The 24,197-nt window shown below is 35.9% G+C and overlaps 1 protein-coding gene across 1 annotated transcript in view; it reads left to right on the top strand.

The window, feature by feature from the left end:
• Nucleotides 1–2,358: 2,358 nt before the first annotated feature.
• Nucleotides 2,359–24,197, top strand: part of LOC131035546 (probable leucine-rich repeat receptor-like protein kinase At1g35710) — a 64,226-nt gene continuing 42,387 nt past the window's right edge. The window contains exons 1-7 of the mRNA XM_057967260.2: nucleotides 2,359–2,634; nucleotides 2,966–3,119; nucleotides 5,402–5,473; nucleotides 10,209–10,280; nucleotides 11,347–11,418; nucleotides 11,549–11,692; nucleotides 11,885–11,965. Coding sequence (XP_057823243.2) covers nucleotides 2,556–2,634; nucleotides 2,966–3,119; nucleotides 5,402–5,473; nucleotides 10,209–10,280; nucleotides 11,347–11,418; nucleotides 11,549–11,692; nucleotides 11,885–11,965 — 674 coding nt within the window. The 5' untranslated portion in view covers nucleotides 2,359–2,555. The remainder of the gene's footprint in view (nucleotides 2,635–2,965; nucleotides 3,120–5,401; nucleotides 5,474–10,208; nucleotides 10,281–11,346; nucleotides 11,419–11,548; nucleotides 11,693–11,884; nucleotides 11,966–24,197) is intronic.

Genomic DNA, 24,197 nt, shown 5'->3' with positions numbered 1-24,197 from the left:
TGTTAAAATCCTTCAGGTACGAGGCAAATACTATTTTAGGCTTTGTGACAATATCTCCTCTAATGTTATTCCTTTTTGATGTTTTAACAAATATAGTATTTAGTCTAACCAAAGTTAAGAATCTTGATTTAATCTGTCAACCTTTAATGTTATGTCATTTCGTTATTGAAGGATATTCCAGCTGAGAAAAGAGCGGATGCATAAACATCATGGTATACGAAGCAAATGCGAGAGAGGTTGATCCAATCTACGGCTGCACTGGTGCAGTTTGTCTAAATTGGATTTGTAATAATAATTCGCTTGAGCTACAGAGGCCAACAAACAAAAATTTGAGAAAATGAGGAACGCCATTGAGGAATTCTGGTCCATTGTTTGGCTGGAAGCCATGATGAATAGAACGTCAGCTTGCTCTTTAGATAGTGCAAGACGAGGGTCTATCTTGTTCAAGTGGGTCTCATTTTGGCGCCGACATGAATAAAACCTCTTTGCTGGATTGCATTACCGCGAAAATCAACTTTAGCTAATAGCGGATTCTGATAGCTGCCCTGTATATTTATTTTGATGCTTCTGGGATTGTATGACGCAAATTCAGACGTGAGAGAGTGCATTCTTTACGAGGTGCTTTACAAGTCCACAGTATTATTAGATCGCTGGGTGAACAATTTGGTAATTAACCAGTAAATTTGAATGTTTCATTCACTACCAGAAAACAGTAATTCAACGCGATACAAGTCTGGACATACAATACACTGCCAATAACCAAGGCAATTATAAGGGTATGTCAGTGGCAGGAGCAGAAGGCAGCACTGGAGATTTAGTTGAAGATTGAGGGTGAATACGCAATAAATGTGGAAGATCTCTTGGTCCTCCTGGTCCTGATTTGGGAAGGTTTAGCATTCAATGCTGATGGCGAGGGGAAGTGGAATTCGTATCCTTTAATACACTTGCTTGAATGGCGGTACTCTTTGCCGGGGCAGAAAAGTGGCGTCCAGTGTGGGAGGGAAGGCTATTGCTAATGGCGATGGAAAGTTGAATTCAATGCTGATGGCGATGAAAATTCCGACAGTGCAGATGGTGTTCATCGTCTTGCAGCTTCTCTCAAACAGTTCGCACCGTTGATGCCCAAATTTAGCCTGTGCATTCCATATAGGGATATGCTTTCGGTGTAAAAAATAAATATATATATTTTTGGATCATATACAAAATAATTTGGAAGAAGTCAATGTGTAAAATTTATTAAATTTATTTTAAAAAAATATTTAAAATCCTTAAAAATATTCATATGTCAAATTTTCATTAATTTGTAAACAAACAAATAATAAAATCAAGGAGTATTTCACAACTATTTCCCATATGAAGTTTGACATATATTTTATTTGTTTGTTTATAAATCAATGAAAGTTTGACATATGAATATTTTTAATGATTTTAAATATTTTTTTGAAATTAAATTAAAATAATATAAATGCAAAACACAACCCTAAGCTTATCGTTGAATCAAAATAACCTAATGACCTTAATCGTATTCGTAAATCATATTAAGGTTAACCCTAACCCTAAAACCTAGACCATATTGAGCCTTAAACCTAAACTGAACTACAATAACACTTAACCTCCTCACGTAATTCAATATTAAACTAATTTGAACCCTACTAAACTAAAATGAACTCTAATACAAACTAAAGAGAATCATAACCCAACCTTCAAAGTAACCCTGAACACGTGGTACACGATAATCCTCAATCCTCATCGTTGCCCTAAACTGTAACCCAAAACATTACCATAAACCTAAAGATGATCTAAACCCTAACCCCAAAACTAACCATAACTCCAACCCTAAAAATAACCATAATCAAAATTATAACCATAACCGTTAATCCCAACCCTACCACTAATAATGATGTAAACTCTTACACAACCCATAATTTAAACCACATCCATAAATCCTTACTGTAATTCTAATCAACCCTAACCCTAATCTTAAATGTAAACCATAACTATTAACTTTAAGCTTAATCCTAACTAATAATACAATAGTCAATTTATATAGTAACTAATTACTTAATGTCTTATGCCTATTATTATTTATTAATTTTATATCCTAAAATCAAATAAAGGCCTTAGAAAGATATGTCTAGCAATATTTTATATATAATATTAATATATATAAACTAGTTAAGAAATCAATATCCGGTTCAAATCCTTGTCGGCAAAAATAAAATAAAATAATTATTAGCTTTGATTTAAAAAAAATAAAAGAAAGTAAACGTTCTTCTACCTGACACAAACTTGACCGCAAACCGCGACCGCCACGCAAAATTACTTTCAGGGCAATACAAAATAGTCGGGCAAATTTTTTTCCTGTGTACAAAAAAAAAATTTATTATTACCCTGAACAGAGATTCTTCTTGCAAGCATAGTCAAACGATTGAAACCCCTCACCGACAGAAAAATAATTCCTTGCAATGCAGACGCGCACACGGCTTTTATTTATGGCATATAAAAAGCTCCTGTCATTCTGAGTCTCTACTTTCTCTGTGAAATCACAGTCTAGAATGGCAAATGCTGTGCACGTACTCTTCTTCGCGCTCTTGACGCTTCACTACTGCAATTGCAAGACTCTCAAAAGAGACGGTACTTATTCAAACCCTAACTTTACTTCTTCAATCTGCGATCAATTTCACAGGCAAGGCTACCATTTTTAGAAAAGTAGTTTAATTTGTTTTATTTGAGTTAGTTAAGTAGAAAAACACTAACTAGACCTTTCAATTTGAGTTTCGTTTATTTCTCGTCTGGATGAGAGGCGCTTTACGTTTAACGAAGTCCTTTAAGTAACTTTTTTGTAAGGAAGGAATTCCGCAGCATTTGGAACTGGTGTCTCTATCTAAATTTTCATAGATGGAACATTTCGTATTGCTTTAATCTGGATTCTACTGTTTCTTTGCACCTGCCTTTTGATTTGTAGTGAAGGCACTGAACGAGATCAAAGCGTCCCTTGGGTGGAAAGTTGTTTACGCGTGGGTTGGGGACGATCCGTGTGGGGATGGAGACTTGGCGCCTTGGAGTGGGGTTACATGCTCCCATGCCAACCAGGGGGATTACCGCGTTGTTACAGAATTGTGAGTGGGTTAATCCATTTTTTTTTATAGACTTTAGTTTTTGTTATGTTGGCATGCCGTCCGTGCAAATCGCAAGCGTAATGGTTAGTAATTTTGTGGATCTTGTAGATGCATAGCTTAATTGTGCTCTGAATCGTTGTGGAATGTCTTCTTTCAATCGTCAATTGATAATGGTTTACATTGAAATCTTCGTGACCACAGATTGCGTTGCGTACAGAATGCTTGCGTTTTTTGAATCTGACCTTGCCCACATGTATTTTGAAAGACAAAACATTCACCAGTTACCAGGGGATGTGAGTACAAGAATGGGGATTGTGATGTCGATTGTTGAATACATGATTTCTCGGAATGCAGGTGGTTTCACAAATTGAATTTAATACTGTGCTTGGTCACAAAGTGTACACATTTTGAGAAATACATGAGTTCAAGATACAAAAACTTAGATCTGATTCATAAGCGACAGAATCATGAAAGCAATGCTTCTTCACAGTCTACAGGAAGCAGAAATCAAACAATGGAAGAGATTATTCTACACTTATATCCTACAATGAACTACTTAGCCACTATTAACTAACGCTAGGTTGGGGTATCCCCGTAGTCCTAACAGAGCTGGCAACTAAGAAATACTGATTCTATAATCTACCATTGACTAGTCAAAGTTTATTTGCATCAAAGGTTGGATACTCCGTAGCCCTAAATTACATATGGAGAAAAAGGAACAATTATGGACATAATGCTCCTAAGTTCCATCTCAGAATGGGGTAAATTGAGTTCTTACACAACCTCTGGAATCAGATCTTGTGGCTGTTACCACAGTCATCAACAAAATCATCATGACAATTTTAAATAACATAGCATTGATAATAACGTTGGCTTCTTAGGAGAAATCCTTTGATGTCTGTAAATGTATTCCTGATGCGACGGCACTTAAGTGTGTTGATATGCTAAATGAGGATTGCTTACTCCCTCTAGCAAGTGCAGCAACAACTTTTCAGTTCATCTGAATTTTCCTTGGCCTATTGTATTATGCTCAGTAGGCACTGTGCATTTAAGAAGAGGGGCAAACTCGAGTCTGATTTGTAGGAAGAATAACACGAGAGAGCAATAATTACCATTTTCGGTGAACATATTTTAAAAGACATACATTAAATGTACTCAGAATTTTCGATGTTGTTTCTACAGACATACATTAAATGTACTCAAACCCATATTTGTTTTACTGTACTGGTGAACCCAAGTCCACACTCAAATCTGAATCGGTAACTTAGCTATAAGCATAAATGATTAATATTCTGAAGCAACTATATTGGCTTTTTCTATTTGATATTTCAGGTAGGGGAGTTTCTTGCACAAGGCTATGTGTTCAGAATACATAAATACTTGTAGGCCACCCATGGTATGGGGTTTTCTCTCAGTATAATGTGTTTCTACAGACATACATTAAATGTACTCAAACCCATATTTGTTTTACTGTACTGGTGAACCCAAGTCCACACTCAAATCTGAATCGGTAACTTAGCTATAAGCATAAATGATTAATATTCTGAAGCAACTATATTGGCTTTTTCTATTTGATATTTCAGGTAGGGGAGTTTCTTGCACAAGGCTATGTGTTCAGAATACATAAATACTTGTAGGCCACCCATGGTATGGGGTTTTCTCTCAGTATAATGTGTTTATACTGCAGTCCTTGAGCAACCAAATTACTTGTCCTTTTTTCAGCGCTCCTATCATTACATAAATCATGCATTTCAAAACTTTGACAAGTCGAACTGAAAACGCTGGTTTCTACTTTATAGTTATATGCTGAAGCTTATGCTATATGCCTAATAGGGCCTAGCTTTTTGCCTTCACTTGGATGTTTCTTCAAAATGTATGACATTTACCTTAATTATTTGTGGGAACGTATGGCCAAAGGTGGTGGTATTACAGCAAATCCGTGGGAGATTTTGGGCCCTTAAATGCATTTCAAATTTTCAAACAATCAAAGAATTAGCGTTTTGGTAGAAGATATATTTTCTAAAATTTCTTATGGCACATGGTTTCTTATTGGTGCAAATATAAAGTAGAATACCTGCTTCATTTCTTACATATTAAAAACAAAAAACTATAAGGTAGTTACTCAGCAGGTTTTCGGCTACATATTTTATTTCTGTAATGTAGGCTTATTTAATGCTGTGAAACTGATCTGTTATATTTTTGTAAAAAGAATGAAGCAGGTGCATCTGTGCTTTCATTCGTTACAAATGATTCTAATTTGTTTTGTCATTTCTGATGTGCAGGGAGCTTTATGGAGTGTCCATTGTTGGTCCATTTCCAGTGGCAGTAACAAGTCTTTTGGATCTGAGGAGATTGTAAATTATTTTTGCCTTCTTCTGATTCCAATAAGTATACATTTTATTATTTATAAAAAATTATATTAGAAATGTGCTTCATGAAGTATGAAAAAATGGATGTTAATGTTAGTCCCAATCTGGGTTTTTGTTATCAAATTCATAATGCAATCGAATTCCACACTAATTCATATTTGTTTATACATACAAAAATTTGTTGCATTTTTTTTGACATCCGTTTTTCTTGACATTCATATTTGCTTATACTTATCAAATACTTATCAAATGTTTGAAAAGACCATTCAATGTACAATGTTAAGTCTCTCCACACAAAGATCAAAGAAAACATTATGAAAAGTAAGATCCTACAATATTGATGACACATGATTGTAGCATATATATATTGTATATATAGACTGTAGCATATATATATGCTACAATATTCCCCCGTGGGCTCGAGGTTCAATTGGGAACTAGAACAAAGTTTGGGCTTCGAGAACATACAATGGGGCTTAGGAATTCAAATGAACTTGGACTTCGAGACCTAGTCCCTTGGTTCAAGTCTGCCTATGGACTTGGGATCCGAAATAGAAGAATAAAGGAGTCAGAGAGAGCTGTTGTTTATAATTAGGGCCCGGCGGACCAACCCATTCTCCAATATGGGGCCAAGTCCTATACACTTTGGCCACTCCAAAAGGACCCCACGCTACACTTAAGGTCCCCACGCCACAAGTCTCCTTGCCAATCCTTGATAGGGCCGACCCTATGCATCTCAGTTAAAAGGGATTAAATGAATAATATGTTATTGCAAGAAGGCCGACATGAATAATATGGTTAACTGCTCTCCTATAAATAAAGTACAAACTACACTCAATTCACAACACACATTTTTCAGTCTTTGGAACAAGTGCGAAATATTCTAAGGAAGCGAATCACATGCTAAGGCAGTTAAGTTACAGCGAAATGTACTAAGAGGAGTGCAGATCAATAACACAAGTCATCAAATCAATCAATGAGCGAATCCCATCTCTGCTATGCGCTAATTTCTGCAATCATCATATCCTCAAGTTGATCTATGACAGCGAATTAACCAGTGAATTATCTTCTAGCTGTGTGAACCTGCTGAACCTGCTCCTAAGTCTGCTGAACCTGCTCCAAGGGTGTTGAACCTAATTCAAGGCTGCCGAATCTGCTTCAGGCTGAGCAACATCCATTCTAGGGCAAGCGAACTTCAGTATACGTTCTGAAATTGGCATCTGAACTGTGAAGCAGATAAGTTATTTGTATGCCCTAGAAAGGCAATGTTGTAGTTCACTGTTATACTTAATCTAATCAGATCTGAGGATCTTTTGGCTGGGTTTTTCCTCCTAGGAGGTTTTCCCAGGGTAACTGTGCTTTGTTCCTTTTGCATTTCAATTCTTTTACTATGCTTAAATCTGGAAAACAATTAATTAATTAACCTAGCTCAAACTAATTCTGATTTTCTGAGTTTTATTCAATCTGAAAGTACTCAAACCTAACAAGAGCAAGGTTAGGGTTCCAGGAGAAACTCGTGCGACCTACTCTATAAGTCCTGATTCTGCCTGGAAATTTGTAGCCCAGGAAAAAAAGGCCACACACAAATCACATTGGATATGAATGAACTAATGACTCCATGAAAGGGAAACCCTCTTGGAATTTCCCAAATTGGATATCAATGGTGGGTAAATAGTGCAAGACACACAAAAGGGATGGGACTGAAGAAGAACATGACATTTCAAGTTTGAGTCCCAATGAGCTTTATTGATTAGCAAGTACTCACAAGTTTGGTGAATAATCGCTGAGTATTGCAACTTACATATGTTGTCACATCCATAACAACTTGAGGGGTCTATATAAATGTTGTCACGTATTGGAAACTTCTAGGTGTAGGTGCACCCCTCTCTGGTTCCTTGTTTATCCTTTTTGGATAGTCTTTTGCCAGCTTTTCTCCTTTCCTTGTTGCATTTTCATGGACACCCAAGAGATTTTTACCAGCTGCATGTCCTTTTATTCCTTTTTTAATGCTAAATTCTGGTGTTGCCAGTGAATTTTCTTCCAAGCTGTTGGGTGGGCTTTGCAAGCTGAAGGGTTTATCTTTTTCTCCAAGTTTCTCAATTCTTCTTCATTATCTAGCAGATTTAAAGCTTCAAAGCCGTTGAAAAATTCAGTGCAGACCCTTTTATGGAGCTACTTTTTTGATATTTGGTTGTATACTTTGGTTGATTCTCTGTACCTCTGTAGTTGGAACCTTCTTGATTTGATGTTACCTTGCCTTCTCTGAGTGGAGGTTGAGTCTGCCATAAGTTCCTATGAAGTATCAAAACTCAGCTGAGTTAATTGTGCACAAACTTGTAGGATTCCTCACGAGTTTGAGTCACAGACTCAGCATGAGTACTTGGTGAGTCCATGACTCAGAATTGCAGACACTGAAACAAAAAGTGCCCATATGTTGAAATTTTTGTCTTTACAAACCCTTGAGTCTGAAAAACATTGATGCTGGTTTTTTCGCTGTAGGGAAGAAGGGTTATGGAGCTTCTGGCAGGCAAAGAAAGTGTCATTGCACAGATTGTGAGGAGAGAGGTGGGAAACTGTATTCATTGAGATTTGTGGTTGAGGATGGAAGCAATGAGTTCAATGGCTTCTTGATTATTGAGGCCTTCACAACAAAAGAGACTGTCAAAGTTCTCTGTGAATCCAAAGGCTCCAGAGACTTCAAAATGGCTTAGATGGCATTAACAACAATTGCTGTGAGGCTGTTTTTACAGAACCTGTTATCATATGATGAGCAATTTACTATCTGTTGGCAGATAACAGGCTTGTATAATATATACCTTTTTCTGTGAGCTACCTAATGTAGTAATTTTTTTTTTTAATTTGCTGAGTTTGAGTCAAAACTGGGTCTGCCGATATATTATGGTGGTTTTTATGTTTCTATCTGTCACTGATAGATGCTTTAGTTGATGATGGATCCAACAGCAAAATGACCAACTTCTATAGCTGAGGGATATTTTCCCGCAGCCTTGCTATTCCTAAGAGGATCATGTATGGGATAGACTTTTCCAAGTCAATGCTAACAGAGATCTCACTAAATTTTGGGAGAACCTTATTTGGCGTGAGTTCTGAAAAGTGAAATCACAATGTGTTAATGCTATTTCCTATTCTTGTTAGGGTTGCTTGTCCCAAAATTTGCTGGGAAAGAGTTGCAGTCTGATTCAGACAGGAATTGTGAAATGTACATCGGTTGGGTTGAGAAGAGGAGTTTACTGGCTTATTAATAGACTTGATTTATTCCTTAACCAAGGTTATTCTTGAAACATTACAGAAATCAAGCACACAAAAATAACCAGGATATTCATTGATAAAATAAGAAGTGAAAGCTTTTTTATATAGGATTACAATGAAGGACAACAAACCACATTATGAATGTGGGATCAATAAAAATAACATACAGAAATGAAATAAAACATTAAACTATATCCTAAAGTTGGAATGATTTTATTAAAGTCTACAACTAATAACTATTTGACCGTTAGTAAATAATAATTACACAGAAAGATGGAATAATCTGCTGCTGTTAGGGAGAAGATTGGAATAATCCGCTGCTGTTAGGAAGAAGATTGCCATTAAATATCATCAACACCGCAATGATATTGATATTTTACATGCATTTCCAGTTAATTTAGATTCTTTCCTTTAGCGTCTTTCAATATAGGTAGGATCCCATGAACCTACGTTTCACAGTTAATCATTTTAGACACCATAGTAGATGGTCCACATTTTCCTGATGACAATGAACGTTTGTAGAGACTCTTTCCTTTGGTAGAAACATTTTGCATTTTGGCTGCAAAATTAGGCTGAATTATTTTCTTTCTGATATGCTGCTGCTATAATCTTGGCAAATAATCTCTGGAGGTCTGCAAATTGTCTAGATGGAAAATTCAGAAGATTGGAAGAGGCAATGGCTTCCTTTTAGGTCAGAGGATCTTTCGGGTAATTAGCTCTGAGCTGGTTTTGTTAACATTGAGAAATTTGATGAAAGTGCTGAGAGAAAAGTTGGAGAAGTTTTTTTGTTGGAGTTTGATAAACAATGCTCTGATCAGTCAAATTGTAGCCAATAGTGCCAATGAAAATAAAATCTACTGTTTCAATACAAATAAATGACTACTAGTAATTGCATATCAGATAGTTTCATCTTTTCATAAGTGTAGGTATAAGAAAGTTAGGTAGTAGACCAGAGCAACCTATTAACAAAGATTCTGCTTTATGTATAGAAATGGTCAAATAGAGAAGCTTAAATGTAATGTAATTATATCAGATAAAACAAGTTAGAGAAGATATAGATATTATTACAAAAATGAAGACATGCATAAAACATTCTGTGTGCAAAGAGCAATAGAGAGACATTGAAGTTTCTTTTTTAAGACCTTAGGAAAAATGCATTGAAATGCTTTATTTGCTGTTTTGTTTTGTTTACAGAGTATTTCTTCTTTTTGGATGCTGCCTGGTGACAAATAAATCTGTGCAGTCTATGTGCCAGTCATGGATATGGATTTTCGTGTTCTGTTTATCAACAATTCCTTGTATTTTGTATTTCTCTTTTTTTCATGATGCTCCATGTTTTCATACTTTTGCCTTGTCATTTTTAACCTGTTTATTTGATTAGATCTTAATGAAAATTTTGTATAGGAATTGGGCATTGTACTAATGTGTTCATCTTTGCACATTTTTTTGACAGGGATCTTCATGGCAATAAGCTGACTGGCTCAATACCTCCTCAAATTGGACGACTGAGACACCTTATGACATTGTGAGTTTGTTTAATTTGGATATTTGGGAACCTGCAAATAAATTTTGCAATTGTTTGGCTCATTTGTGTCTTTTTGTTGCCAAGATGATAGTTTCTGGTTATATCTAATTAGTATGTCATTTTGTTTCTTATTTGACATAAGCTGGAATCCTCATTACCTCTAAAATTTTCTGGGAACCTGCAAATAAATTTTGCAATCGTTTAGCTCATTTGTGCCTTTTTGTTGCCAAGATGATAGTTTCTGGTTATATCTAATTAGTATGTCATTTTGTTTCTTATTTGACATAAGCTGGAATCCTCATTACCTCTAAAATTTTCTGGGAACCTGCAAATAAATTTTGCAATTGTTTGGCTTATTTGTGTCTTTTTGTTGCCAAGATGATAGTTTCTGGTTATATCTAATTAGTATGTCATTTTGTTTCTTATTTGACATAAGCTGGAATCCTCATTACCTCTAAAATTTTCTTATTACGTCTTGGATTGAAGGTGATGAACTTAAAATATTTTCTCAATGGTCTGCTGTATGTTCCATTGAATTTGGGAACAAAATATCTTGATACAACATGGTACTAAGAGATTAGATATGAAATCTTATAATTTTTTTAGATATCTGTTCTAGTTATTCTTTCAGTATTTTAGCTGTCTGCTACTAGAACATAGTCACAGGCTCTTATAACAAGTCTCATCTATATTTGAGTTATGAGGGTGCTAAAGCTAGACCATTTGATTGCCAAAATTATTTCTACTGCAATGTAACTGTTTATTTTGTTGACAAGTTTGACAAGCCTTTTCAAGCACTCTGAGATCATACAATACTTTTGCACATTTGGAATAAAAGAATAACTGTATTAGTATTGAGGATAGATTTGGTTGCCAAGGAATCAACTCCTACCTAGACTTGTGCTTTATCGGAACTCTCTTTTTCCTCCCAAATTCTTGACTTCTATGTATTGAAATCTTTTTCATGTTTAAGTTGAGAGGAGAGGTGAGTATGTATGGGGAATATTTGCTTCCAATTCTTCTTGTATTATAATAATGCTAAATTTTGTTTTTTATTCGTTTTCAGGAATTTGAGGTGGAACAAGTTACAAGATTCTATCCCCCCTGAAATAGGTCAACTGAAGAAACTTACAAACCTGTAAGCTCTTGATGTACTAAATGAAACACTTCCCTTCTGGATATAATAAATGATGGTCTTTGATACTTGTATCAGTTTATGAATAAAATGGCTTTGATGCTTATTAATAATCAGCAAATATACTTGGTAGATATTTAAGCTTCAACAACTTGAGAGGGGCAATTCCAAAGGAACTTGGAGATTTGCCAGAACTGCGTTATCTGTATCTTCATGAAAACCGGCTTATGGGTCGTATTCCTCCAGAGCTGGGAAATCTTCCTAATCTCCGTCACTTGTACACTTGATATCCCTATTTTTTAATGTTTCTATAGCTTGTTTTAGCTGGAAATAACTTCCACAAACAGAAATGCTTATATGAAATCTGAATAGTGTACCATAATAAGCTGCCTGACTTTGTCATTTCATAATTTCTTGTGGTTTTCAAACAACTGTCTTAGTGATTTATAACATGATTGAATTTTTCCAGAGATGTAGGCAATAATCACATAATAGGGACATTAAGGGAGCTCATCCGTGTAGAGGGTTGCTTCTCATCTCTCCGTAATTTGTAAGTATGCATGTCTAAGATTATGGATCCAAATTAATCTATGTAGTTAGTCTTTGTTATTATTGTTAAGTCTTGATTCCTTAAAATAAGGCCATACGAGAGGAGATGAATTTTTTTTGTAGATGATTTGTACATACATTTGTAATTCATGTCTTAAATTTGGAAAATGTGGTACCATTTGCTGATTTTTTTGTAGAGATTTGTAATGGCATTGAATCTGTTCTGGATATCTTTTTCCACAACTTAAATTGGCCAGAAATGTAACCATTAAAACTTCACCTGATTGATTTGATATGTAGAGATATGATTAAAAGGGATTTTTTTTAACAAAATACACATCACTAATATTGAGTCTCTCCAAGTTTTGGGGATGGCAAAAGTTTTCTGGATTTTGGAATGTTGGGGCGACAATTATTAAAATAATATATAAAATATTATTGAAATTCTAAATACAAATAAATTAAAAATAATTTAAACAAACCAAAAGAAGCTGAAGTTTTAAAATGCAAGTACTAAAGACAATGTGTTGGAATATGCAATGATAATACATCGACCACATAATTCAATCTGATAATCTAATAATTAATATGAACCATGATATTTATTTCATCAATCCAAGTTACAAATTGAGGAGCCAGAACAGTTGAAAAATTCCAGAAAAGAAGAAGAAAAGTTGCATGCATGCCATTTATCTACATTGAGCAACAAGCATAGAAAGAGTCACCATTCAATGCATAATCACGACCTTTTGACCCATTTCTGTTTTTGTGATGACCTTGGGTGCATTGTTAATAGCTAAGTCACAGGATACGGCGATTTTCATGGATGAGGTTCGAATTTAATCGAATTTCAAACTTCTATAAAAAAAATCGAATTTAATCGAATTTCCTCTATAAAGCACTGCTATCCATCTCTAAACACAACTCAGCTGGTCGTGGGTATTCTTTGTATATGCTTTGTATCTATTGGGTCGTGGGTGTCTGCAACTGCTGGGTCGCCCTTGGATTTTCTCCAACAAGGGTCGCTATTCTGATAATTTATTAGGAGTATGCATATATTTAAAAATAAACAAAATTATAGAAGGTGAATTTGATCCGAATTTTTTTTTGAATTTTTCCCTTGTCGAATTTCATCCAATTTTCATGGCTGTTGAATTCGAATTCGAATTCGAACCTTGTGACTTAGGTTAATGGCATGCACACAAGAGGTTTGTCTAATGCATGTGCCTATAGGTGGACTCAATTAATTTGCTTGCTGCTTAGCACTGGTATGGTGCAACAGTAATCACTTGTACTACATTGGAAGAACCAACCTCCTTAATGGCATCTCCCAAGATCTAACTATAATATAGATGATTGGGTAGCGCCTAACATCTTGATACACGGGCAATAGTGATTAGGGTTCCTTTGTAGGAGGAAGATAGGTTTAGTAATTCTAGTGATAAAGAATAGCTTCTGACATATTCAACAGATGATGTGTCAAATTTTTGAGTTTGTTGCTCAATGTAGCTTTCTTGTATACATGCAGCATTTCTTGGTTTGGCATTTCTCATATATAACTTATGACTCAATTTGTAGCTTTGTTTTATGAAATAGAAATCGTGATTTATATAATGCTTAATCAGATGTATTTTTGGTTTAATGGATTGTTATAGTGGTATTCAACACATTGCATCTACTATTTACTGCTTACTTTGTAAAATTTCATCTTCTTTTAGTTTGTTTAAGTTATTTTAATTTTAATGGCCTGCCTCACCGCCCTCCCCAAATTCTAGGAAATTTTTTACTCCTCCCTGAAACCTTGTTCACCCTTCCAACTGTCTCCAAAACTTGGAGAAACACTGACACCAGGCAACCATTCTTTCCTCACTAACCGCATGTCCTGAAATCATTCTTCTTGTCTAAATGTTTCAGTGAAGAGAAGTGTCTTTTGATCCTCCTTATGGTGTTGGGTGGCCCCCTTGCTCCTTTACAACCCCTTTGCTCCTTTACAAGGACATGTTTCTTTTCTTTTTCTTCTTACTCAGAAATCAAGACAACATACAAAAATGGCGAAAAGGATCTTGCAAAAAGGTTTTTGTAGGAAGGCTCTTTTTTATATTAATTATAGATAAACCACATTACATCATTGAGTTTTTGCGAAAAAGACTCTTAGACTGCTATTCTAGGCATATAGCCACTGTCAAATATTAGACCTACCAAAAAAGACTACACTAAAACATAAGTCTGATACAAAAGGTTTTATTACATCAAAATCATAAACTAATAAGCATAATAGATTTATCAGAGGTTTCTACTTTCACTGTATTTCTCCCAATCCTAGTGGCCTAGTGGAGAAGAGACCACAGACAGCTCTTCATTGGACCTTACTTCTTCAATGTCAGAGTTGTTTTCGCAGTAAAGTAAATTCTTGTGCCATGCTTAGCCTTTTCCTTGTCAGGTTTGACTGGTTCTTTCTCATTGTACTTATTATGAAACTCCATCAGTTCCTGGAGAAATGTAGGATTGGTCTTTTTTTTGCATGCCCAGGTGCGTCCATACTTCATTTCCTGTCTATTAACTGTCACAATGCTGTCTCCCAACAGCTTCAAGAACTTTGCGTTAGAGATCTCCATAGTGACTGTTACCTGCAAAGCAACAACAAAGTATGTGAGTCTTTTGTTTGATTCAGTAAACGCCCTTCTAACACCATTAAATTTCTCATAATTCCTGCCTTCCAAATGTACCAAAGAATTTCAGTAGACAAAGACAGCGAAAACATATTATACATTTTCTTCATCTTGCTAATAGATCCGATTAAAATTTCCAACCAGTTATTATGATTATTGATATTCCAATTATTTAAGCCATTACAAAAAATAGACCAAATTTCCTTAGCATATAAGCAATCAGAAAACATATGCCTGATATTCTCAGGCTTCCTGCACAAGGTACACATGTCAGTATCAAAATTCTGCATTTTGTACGGCAGCCTTTGCAAGGTAAGCAGCCACCTAAAACAGGCTCTTTTAAGATCAATAACATTGGACCATACATTCTTAAAGTGCTTTTGCCACATTAGGTTATCCAATTGAATGTTCCAGGCTTCCAGCTATTATTCAAGACCAAGTAATAAAAAATGGAAGATTTGTTTCCATTGGAATGGATAGAGGCTTACAATCTATCATACCAAATCTAGTCAGGATAGCAGTGGTGTATTTTCCTTGATTTAGGAAAATATAATTCTCTTTTTGCCATACTTTAGGCCCAGAAAATAGTGCAGTAGACCTAGATCCTTCATATCGAATTCAGCCACAAGATCTTGTTTGCATTTCGCAATGAGGTGATCTTTTCTTGTTATCAATAAGTCATCAACATAGAGAACAAGTATTAACATGTCACCATCCGATATTTTGAAGTATATGTTAGAGTCTGCTTCATTTTTGGAATATCCTAGTTTGGAGAGATAACTATCTATCCTTCCGTACTGTTGTGATGTTTTCACACATCGCCCCATTGTAAATGGGGACCCCTGCTTTTTTGCTTTCTAGGGTTTGTTTTCTAGGTCTTTTAGAGTTTTGTCCGTTAGCCTTTGCATTTTGAGTGTCGCCAAGGGGATCAATAGGATAGCAGGTCTTGCTTGAGTGATGTCCTGATCCTGAAATTTGTCTAAGTTTGAAAGTCCTGATCCTGAAAATTGGCTAAGTTTGGAATGCCCTGATCTTGAAATTTGACCAAGTCTGGAAACTGAAAAACCTCCAAAAACTAGATTTTGCAATATAACTCCTGGAGGTCTGAAACCACTCTCAAACATCCTGAAAGTATATATGGAATATAACTTAAAGTATAAGTGACATCTCTTATACTTAAATGTTATATTCCATAAAATTATCCTATCGAAGAGTTCAAAAAAGTCGGATTTCGCTCCTGACCCTCTCAGGAGGTCCAAAGCGAATCTCGCCCCTGACCCTTCCAGAGGGTCCAAGGCGAAAATCAACCTAGGACTCATTCCTGGCCTTATTCGACCAAATTTTCATTTGCAAAGCATTTTGTTTGGACTTTGGAATTGATTGAACACCTTGAAGAAAATGATGAATTTTGGCCAAGATTAGAAATTTCGCTCCTGACCCTTGCCGAGGGTCCAGAGCGAAATTCATTGTAGATTTCGTTTGCCAACTCGCTTGAATTTGAAACCTTGTTCCTGGCCTTGAAAATGATCTTACCTTGCCCTGTGAAGTGGTTTGAAACTAAAAGATTGAGCAATTTAGCCTGGATTGTAAATTTCGCTCCTGACCCTTGCTGAAGGTCCAGGGCGAAAATGTTGTTCAAGTTTATTTCTCACTAATTTTGGCTAACTTGTTTTGTGCAGGGTTTCCCGGAGAGTGAAAGTTTGAAAGTTTGAAAAATGGTGAATTTTGGGCAACAAAGAGAAAATCGCTCCTGACCCTCTTTGAGGGTCCAGGGCGAAATTCTCCATCAAGGTCATTTTTAGCATTGTTGTGATCAAGATGAGGTATTAAAGGCAAGATGAGCGATGGAATGAGCATGATGAAGCCCCCAAACTTGTTTAAAGATCAAGAGATGATGTTTAATACCTTAGAAGCGATTGGGAGTCTAAAGAATAAGGAAATATACCAAGAAGCAAAAAAGGCGTTCCTGACCCTCACTGAAGGTCCAGAGTGATTTTCTTGAAAGACGCATTATTTTATCACTTGTTGGGCTTAAAGATTTATTCATAGCATGAAAAAGGAAAGTTCTTCCTTATCAAGGTGATTTCAAAGGGAAAGGTGAGAGAAAATAGCTTAAATTTGCAAAAGCGCTCCTGACCCTCACTGAAGGTCCGGAGCTAGATTTTAAAAGTACAATTTTCTTGCAAGGACAAAACAAGTTTTGTGATTAAAATAAATGGAAGAGGGTGTGTTCTATCCGTTGAAGATAATTTGGAGAAATAACAAGGCATGGACAAGCTTAAATTTGCAAAAGCACTCCTGACCCTCACTAAAGGCCCAGAGCGATTTTTGCAAAAAACTACAACTTTTCTTCAAAATTGTGCTAAGGCAAGGATGAGATAAGGCAAAAGGACCCCAAGAAACTTGATGAATATTATATTGCCTTTGAAAATTGAGGATTTTAGTCACAAAATAAAAAAAATCGCTCCTGATCCTTGCTGAGGGTCCAGGGCGAAAAACCTCAAAATCACACCTTTTCTCCAAAATTTGATGAAGCTAAGTTTGCAAGTCAGTGAGAGGGTCTAGTTGGAATGTCTTGATGAAGTTTTGGACAAAAAAAAAGGAGATATGCAAGGTCTAGATTGAAAAATCGCTCCTGGCCTTCACCAAGGGTCCAGGGCGAGATTAGTGATATCCTTCATTTTTACATTATTTGAGCATGATATTCTTAAAAATTCACCAAAATTACTCACTTCGAAGCCTTTGGAAGATTAAATCAAATTCACATTAAATTAAAGGCATTTCAATTTAATAAATTAATTTTGTACCTTGAAATAATCAAAATAAACATCGTAGAGGTATTAAAATTAATTTAAATAATTAAAAGATTAAAGGTTGAGCGCACAAGGCATTATTTTGTCTTTATTTATCAAGTCGGCCTTCTTCTTGGTGGTTTTTTATTTTATTTTAAGGCTTAATTGCTAGGTCGGCCTCAACAAGAATCAAGGTAAGTGCTCTATATAATGGGAGAGGTTCTTTAGCAAATTCAAATCATTCTTGCATTATCTCTCATGCGAACTTGAAGAGCATATTTTGAGGAGCTAAATCCAGAAGATTGAAGGTGAAATTAAGCAAGTTTGAAGGTGAATTTCCAGATTTTGGAGAAGCTAGTGGAAGGTGAAGCTCTTTTGAAGGCTAAAGGAGGCGTACTTCATCCAAGGGAGGGCTATAAATCTTGCCCAACAAAATCCGGTTTTCTTCCTTCATTTTTCAAGGTTTTGTAGTTAAGCACTCAAAGGAGGAGGTATGAAGAATCATTTTTGAAGTTCTTATTCAAGACTTATTGTGATCCCATTGCAATTTTGTAAAGTCTAAGTCTTGAAGATCCAAATTCCATTCATTATTAATTTGAAAATGTGTAATTCTTGATTTATCATGACTTTTTTCAAATTAATATCTTGAGTTTTACCTTTGAAAGGTCTTAAATTTCATGCTTTAAGGCTTGATGCTCAAAAGACTAACTTTAATATTTTGTGTAGGCATCAAATGGAGATCCCGGAGTTGGAAAATCAAGCCAGATCAAGGATGGTCTCCTCCAAGAAGATCAAGCAAGGACAAGGGCGACCTCCTCCAGTCTAGCATCGACAAGGATGGCTTTCTTCGATCAAACATCAACAAGGGCGATCTCTTCCAATCCAGCATTACAAGGCGAGGTACATCATCATCCTGCACATCAGAGACAAAAGAAGTCAGAGCAAAGGGTTCGTTGAAGAAGCAGATAGTTCCAGATGAATTAATTAAAGCTAGCTTCTCAGCAACATCAAATTGGCATCAACCAAGTGTCAGACGAGTTGGCATCCTAGTCATCACTTTTGCAGTCGGTGTGGTCCACCACAGCATGTCCAGATTCAATGTACCTAACTCATGGAAGGTGGCACAAACTTCGATGTACCTACCCCAGCTATCCATTGGTTGAATTTTCTAGAGAAGACATGTGTCCGATTAATACAATTATTTCATTGGTCGAGCATTAAATGTTATGTAATGGTTGTAACAAACCCTAATTAGGGTTTTCATTGTTGAATCTTGGCCATTGATCTCAAATTCATCTGAGCCATCGAATTGTATTAAGGGCACTATATAAGCCCCGACTCTTCATTTGTAAAGGCGGATATATAAGAATAGAAAGGAGTTAGCGAATAGAGAGTAGTTAGAAGGTGATTAGAATAGCAATTAGAGTAGAGTAGAGAGAGAAGGCAAAGATTGTTGCCAAGATGTTGTTGTAAAAGACTTGTAACTTCATTGAAGAAATGGTGAAATTTATGGGTCGATTCGACAATTTGCATGGTCTCTATACTTCTCATATTTGATTTCATGTTATTAGGATGAGTGGAAGAAATGTGCTTGATTGATGGTGAAATTCGTATATCCATACTACTAGCAGTTTGTTGATTGCAGACTTGCCTTGTGTAGTCAACTGGAATCATTCAGCTTAAGCTTAACTTCAATTGTCGCTTCTTCATTGATATGCATCAGCCTGATGGTGTCTATGCTTGCAGTGATGATTTGAACATCATAAGGCTTTCCTCCGAAGATCGCACTAACCTTGTGGAGATGGTCCTGGGATGTCAAAACAAGACTTAGTTAGAATTTCACCAAAGATCATTCATTGCTCTTACATTCTTAGTATCAGAATTAGATCCTTTCCTCGCCCTCGTCTTTTTCCCTTTTTTCAAATCGAAGCTAGTAAAATCCTGTGTTCCAGCAATATTCAAAGCAAATCAGAAGTAAAGTCATCAAGTGTAAGTCCCCTTGTGATTCCAGCAAATCACATCATACCACAGAGAGCTTATCCACACGTAGAGATCCTACAACAAAGAACCTTGAAGTCACCCTGATTGATCCTTTTCGCGATATCTTCAACATTTAGAGGTTTTACTCAAGAGAGGATAAGGTACCCTTAGGTATTTTATTCTGTGTTCGCATGTGCGTAAAAAACACGTCAACACGTACCATGCCTTGGGAGCTTTCTTAAGGCCGTAGAGAGCTTTTTTAAGTCTACACACAGAGAGATTTCTATCATGTGTAGCAAAGCCTTCAAGTTGTTCAATATATACTTCTTCCTCAATAACACCATTCAAAAATGTGGTCTTCACGTCCATTTGGTGTATCTTCCACCCTTTGGAAGCTACAATGGCAATGATGGTTCTTACAGAAGTATATCGGGCAACTGGAGCAAATGTCTCTTCGTAATCAATTCCAGCCTTTTGAGAGAACCCCCTGGCAACGAATCGGGCTTTGTGTTTTTCAATACTACCATCTGGTGCATATTTGATTTTGAATAACCACTTTGATGAGACAACTGATTTGTCTTTTGGTCTAGGTACAATGTCCCAGACATCATTTTTTAAGATAGATTGGTATTCCTCAATCATTGCATCTTTCCAAGCTTGACATGTTAAAGCCTCTTCAACATTTGATGGTTTAGATTTTGTAAGTTCGGTCATGAGTGCAACATAGCATGATTGACTTCTTGTTTTCTTATTCTCTTTGAAGATTTCATCAGGTTCCACATTATTTTCTTCAATCATCTTTCTTGCCCATAGTGGTCTTTTCTTGTTGTTAGGATTTTCAGCATTCTTGAAATTAGGGGATTGAAGTTCATGATTTTCTATGCTATTCTCCCTCTGATTTTCAATTGTAGGATTTTCATCTGATTCTGCGGTTAGATCATCTTCTGCACTTAGAGATAGTTTATAAGCAGCATCTTCTTCAAATTTGACATCTCCTACTAATTTCAATAGATCTTCGTCCTGGAATATAGACTCTGTATCCTTTAGTGGTTCCACTGTAGCCAACAAATATGCCTTTCTTCCCAGAGGGTTCTATTTTGGTTCTCTTTTCTTTAGGAACGTGAATATACATGTGGCAACCAAAGATTCTTAGATGGCTTAAATTTGGTTTATTTCCTATAAAGGCTTCTTTAGGTGTTATATTCTCTAGGATTGAATGAGGGCATCTGTTTTGAATGTACACAGTTGTATTTGAGGCTTCAGCCCAAAATGAGATATGTAGATTGTGATCATGCATCATGGCTTTAACAGCTTCGATGATGGTTTTGTTTTTTCTTTCTACAACTCCATTTTGTTGAGGATTATAAGGTACAGTACACTCCCTCTTAATCCCAACAGAAATGCAGAATTCTTTAAAATTTTCAGAGATATATTCACCCCCATTATCTGATCTTAGAGTCTTTATTTTCTTCCCAGTTTGATTTTCCACTAGGGCCTTAAATTCTTTAAATTTCAATAACACTTCATTTGATTCTTTGAGTTTTATGAAATAGATCCAAGTTTTCCTAAAGTAATCATCAACAAATATCACGTAATACAAGAATCCCCCTAATGATGGTAATGACATTGGACCACACAAATCAGTGTGGACAAGTTCTAGTACAACTTTTGATTTGTGTTCACTTGAGGGAAAGGACCCTTTTGAGTTCTTCCCTAGAGCACATCCTTTACAAGTTCCAACATGATCAGATTTTAGATTGGGTAATCCTGTGGTAATTTTTCCTATAGAAGGTAGGGCACTAAATCGAAGATGTCCTAATCTTCTATGCCAAATTTCATTAGAGTTTGATACTTCATGATTTAGTGCTTGTTTTTGAGTATTACATAATTTGTATAAACTACCATCTCTAGATCCTATAGGAATAGCATTCTTTATGTTAGAGTTTTTAGGCCAGAGTAGAACTTTATCTTCACGGAAGGTGACACGATATCTTTGATCAGCTAGTCCTGAAATAGAGACCAAATTCCTTTTGATACTTGGTACAAAGAGAACATCTTTCAATTGTAATGTAACTCTTGTTCTTAATTGAATTGAGCAGGTCCCAATTCCTTTCACTGTATAGGTAGAATTGTCTCCTATTGTAACTTCTTCACTTGAGTGGCCTTCAAAGGTTTTAAATTGTTTTCTAAAACTGGTTATGTGTCGAGATGCTCCACTGTCGATTATCCACATATGTTTGTTTGAGTTTAGTTCGCTTGATAAGGCTAAGAAAAATAGAGGATTCTCTACTTCTTTGACTTCAGCTATGGTTGCTTGACCTTTCTTTCTTTTTGGGCGGAACCTGTGAGTGTGTCCAAATTTATCACACTTGTAGCATTGAATCTTGGAGAAGTCTTTGCTTTTGTGATTATTTCCTCTCTTCTGTTTGAACTTTATTTTCTTCCCTTTGTTGCTTGTGTTAGCATGTAGTGCTTGAATTTCTCCCCCTTTGTTTGGACCCAATCCTCTTGTGATTAGTCGAGATTCTTCTTGAGTACAATCATTCTTGAGTCGGATGAGCACTAATGCCTTGAATAAAGGATTCCCAACTGGATGGTAATCCCTTAAGTGCTATTAGAGATGGCTCCATATCATCTATATTATTCCCAATAGTTGACAATTGGTCTTTTAATTCTAAAATCCTCATGAAATAGGATGTGATTGTTTCTCCTTTGTTCATGTAGATATGCATTAATTGTTGTTTTGAAGTGAGCAATCTGCTTGCATTATTTATTTTATGAGTTTTGAATGGTCTTGAACATATCATAAGCTGTAGTTAGTTTTGAGATGGTTGGGAGAATGTGATCTTTAACAACATCAATTATGATTTTCTTAGCCTTGTTGTTGTGTCTTTTCGAGGTTGTTTTCTCTGGCTCGTCTTCGGGAATCTTAGTATCTTCTTCTATGTATGCATCTAGTTCGAGTTCTTGAAGAATTGCTGTTATTCGAATTCTCCATGAGACGAAGTTGGATGCGCCTTCGAGTCTATCCTCCACTCTAAAACTGTTCACCATGATTGTCTTGATGAGTGGCGAATTTCCCCAATTGCATTTTTTGATGAATTTCTGATCTGGATAATTATCCAGATGGGGAGCGATTTTCCCCAAAGTGATTTTTTTGGACTTAGTAATGAAAATGAAGTGAATTTTTGAGTCCAAATGAATGGTGATTTCCCCCCAGAGGTATTTATTGATGAATTTGATGATTTTTGATTGGGAATTTTATCCCAATAGAGGTCGATTTGCCCCCAATGAGCTTTAACGATGTTTTGAATAATTTTTGATCTCGATTTTTAATCTAGACATGGGGTGATTTTCCCCCAGGCACACAAACTTGGTGAATTTTGAAAGATTTTAATAAAAGGGGCCCACATTTAATTGTTTTTGCACTTAACAATGATTATTTAATTACCAAAAACAATTATTAAATGATTTGCAACAATTATCAATGATTAAATATTTTCTAGAAGCAAATCGATTTTTCCTAGGCAAGTATAAAGGCAAGTTTTTTATCCCACATTGCTTGTGTGGTGAAACAACAAGGTGAAAACATGAATAAGTATGCTTGCCCAATTATAATATTATTATATTTGCTGATGTGACTGAGCAAAGACAGTAAATGGCTGATTTTGGTGAAGTGTCTATTACACACCATTGGAGATGGAGTTTGCTGATTGGAAGGTCTTTTCTACCCCATCAGACCTGGGCGCCAGTATTGGAGACAAGTTACACAGTGTTTGGTGGCCATTTTTGCCACATTGGGCGATTTGGTGAGGTGGCGACATTATTGGGAAGGTGGTGATTTTGTTTGGGAGGTTATTTCCTCCACATTTTGGGTAATTCTCTTTGTCATTGCTGAGTTTGGTGGCTGCCATTGTTCTCAGACCTAAGTTTGCTATCATTGCTAAAGGTGATTTGACCTCCATTGTTGGCTGGAAACTCCTTTTCTCAGAATTATTTTTTCACTTCCAGCCACTTATACTTAGGCGATTTTGCTTGGAGACCATTTTGGGGCCATTCTAGGGTGGTTTGGAGGCGTTTTCTAAGTGCACTATTGCTGGTGTGAAGTCTGAAAACACCATTTTCAGGTTGTTGTCAGACTTATCCTTCATTTCCAGTTACCTCTACATTTGAGAAATTTCACTTGGGCATCATTTTTTTATAAGTTTTTGATCATTCGGTAGAGTTTCCATTGCTTACCTAAGTGTGAAGCTCCATTTTCAGACCTATCTTCAGACTGATTTATTGTTACCAGCCCTTTATTCTTGCCCAGATTTGATCACTTTGACTTTGGGAGGTAAAATTCCATCAATTGCAAGTGTTTCTATATGGCTGCAACCTTGTTAGGTGACTGATTTTAAGTGTTGCAGGTTGTCTTCAGACCTTTTGGCAGCCATTAGTGAGTTTGGAAGGGTTTCTGAGTGAATTCAAACATTTTAGAGTGAAAAATCAGACTTTTCACACCTTTCCAAGGCATTTTTAGATTCTGGTATACTCTTTTGGGCTTTATTTTAATAATTTTCTTAGTATGCAAGTGTTTTCAGACTTACATTTTTATATCAGACCTTATCTAAGTCTGAAAATGAGGGTTTATACCCTATTATTGTCATGTTTACATTCTATTTTCAGAATTGGTTAAAAATATAGATAGAATTCCTGATTTCCACTCCTAAATTTGTCTAAATCATTAGAAATTAGAACTTATCTAATTCTGAAAATAATTATCAGGATAATTTTTCAATCTATTGACTTC

The sequence above is a fragment of the Cryptomeria japonica genome, chromosome 3 (assembly GCF_030272615.1).
Source record: "Cryptomeria japonica chromosome 3, Sugi_1.0, whole genome shotgun sequence".
Classification (NCBI taxonomy): domain Eukaryota; kingdom Viridiplantae; phylum Streptophyta; class Pinopsida; order Cupressales; family Cupressaceae; genus Cryptomeria; species Cryptomeria japonica.
The sequence above is the reverse complement of the archived record's forward strand: the minus strand, read 5'-3'. Positions and strand labels throughout refer to the sequence as shown.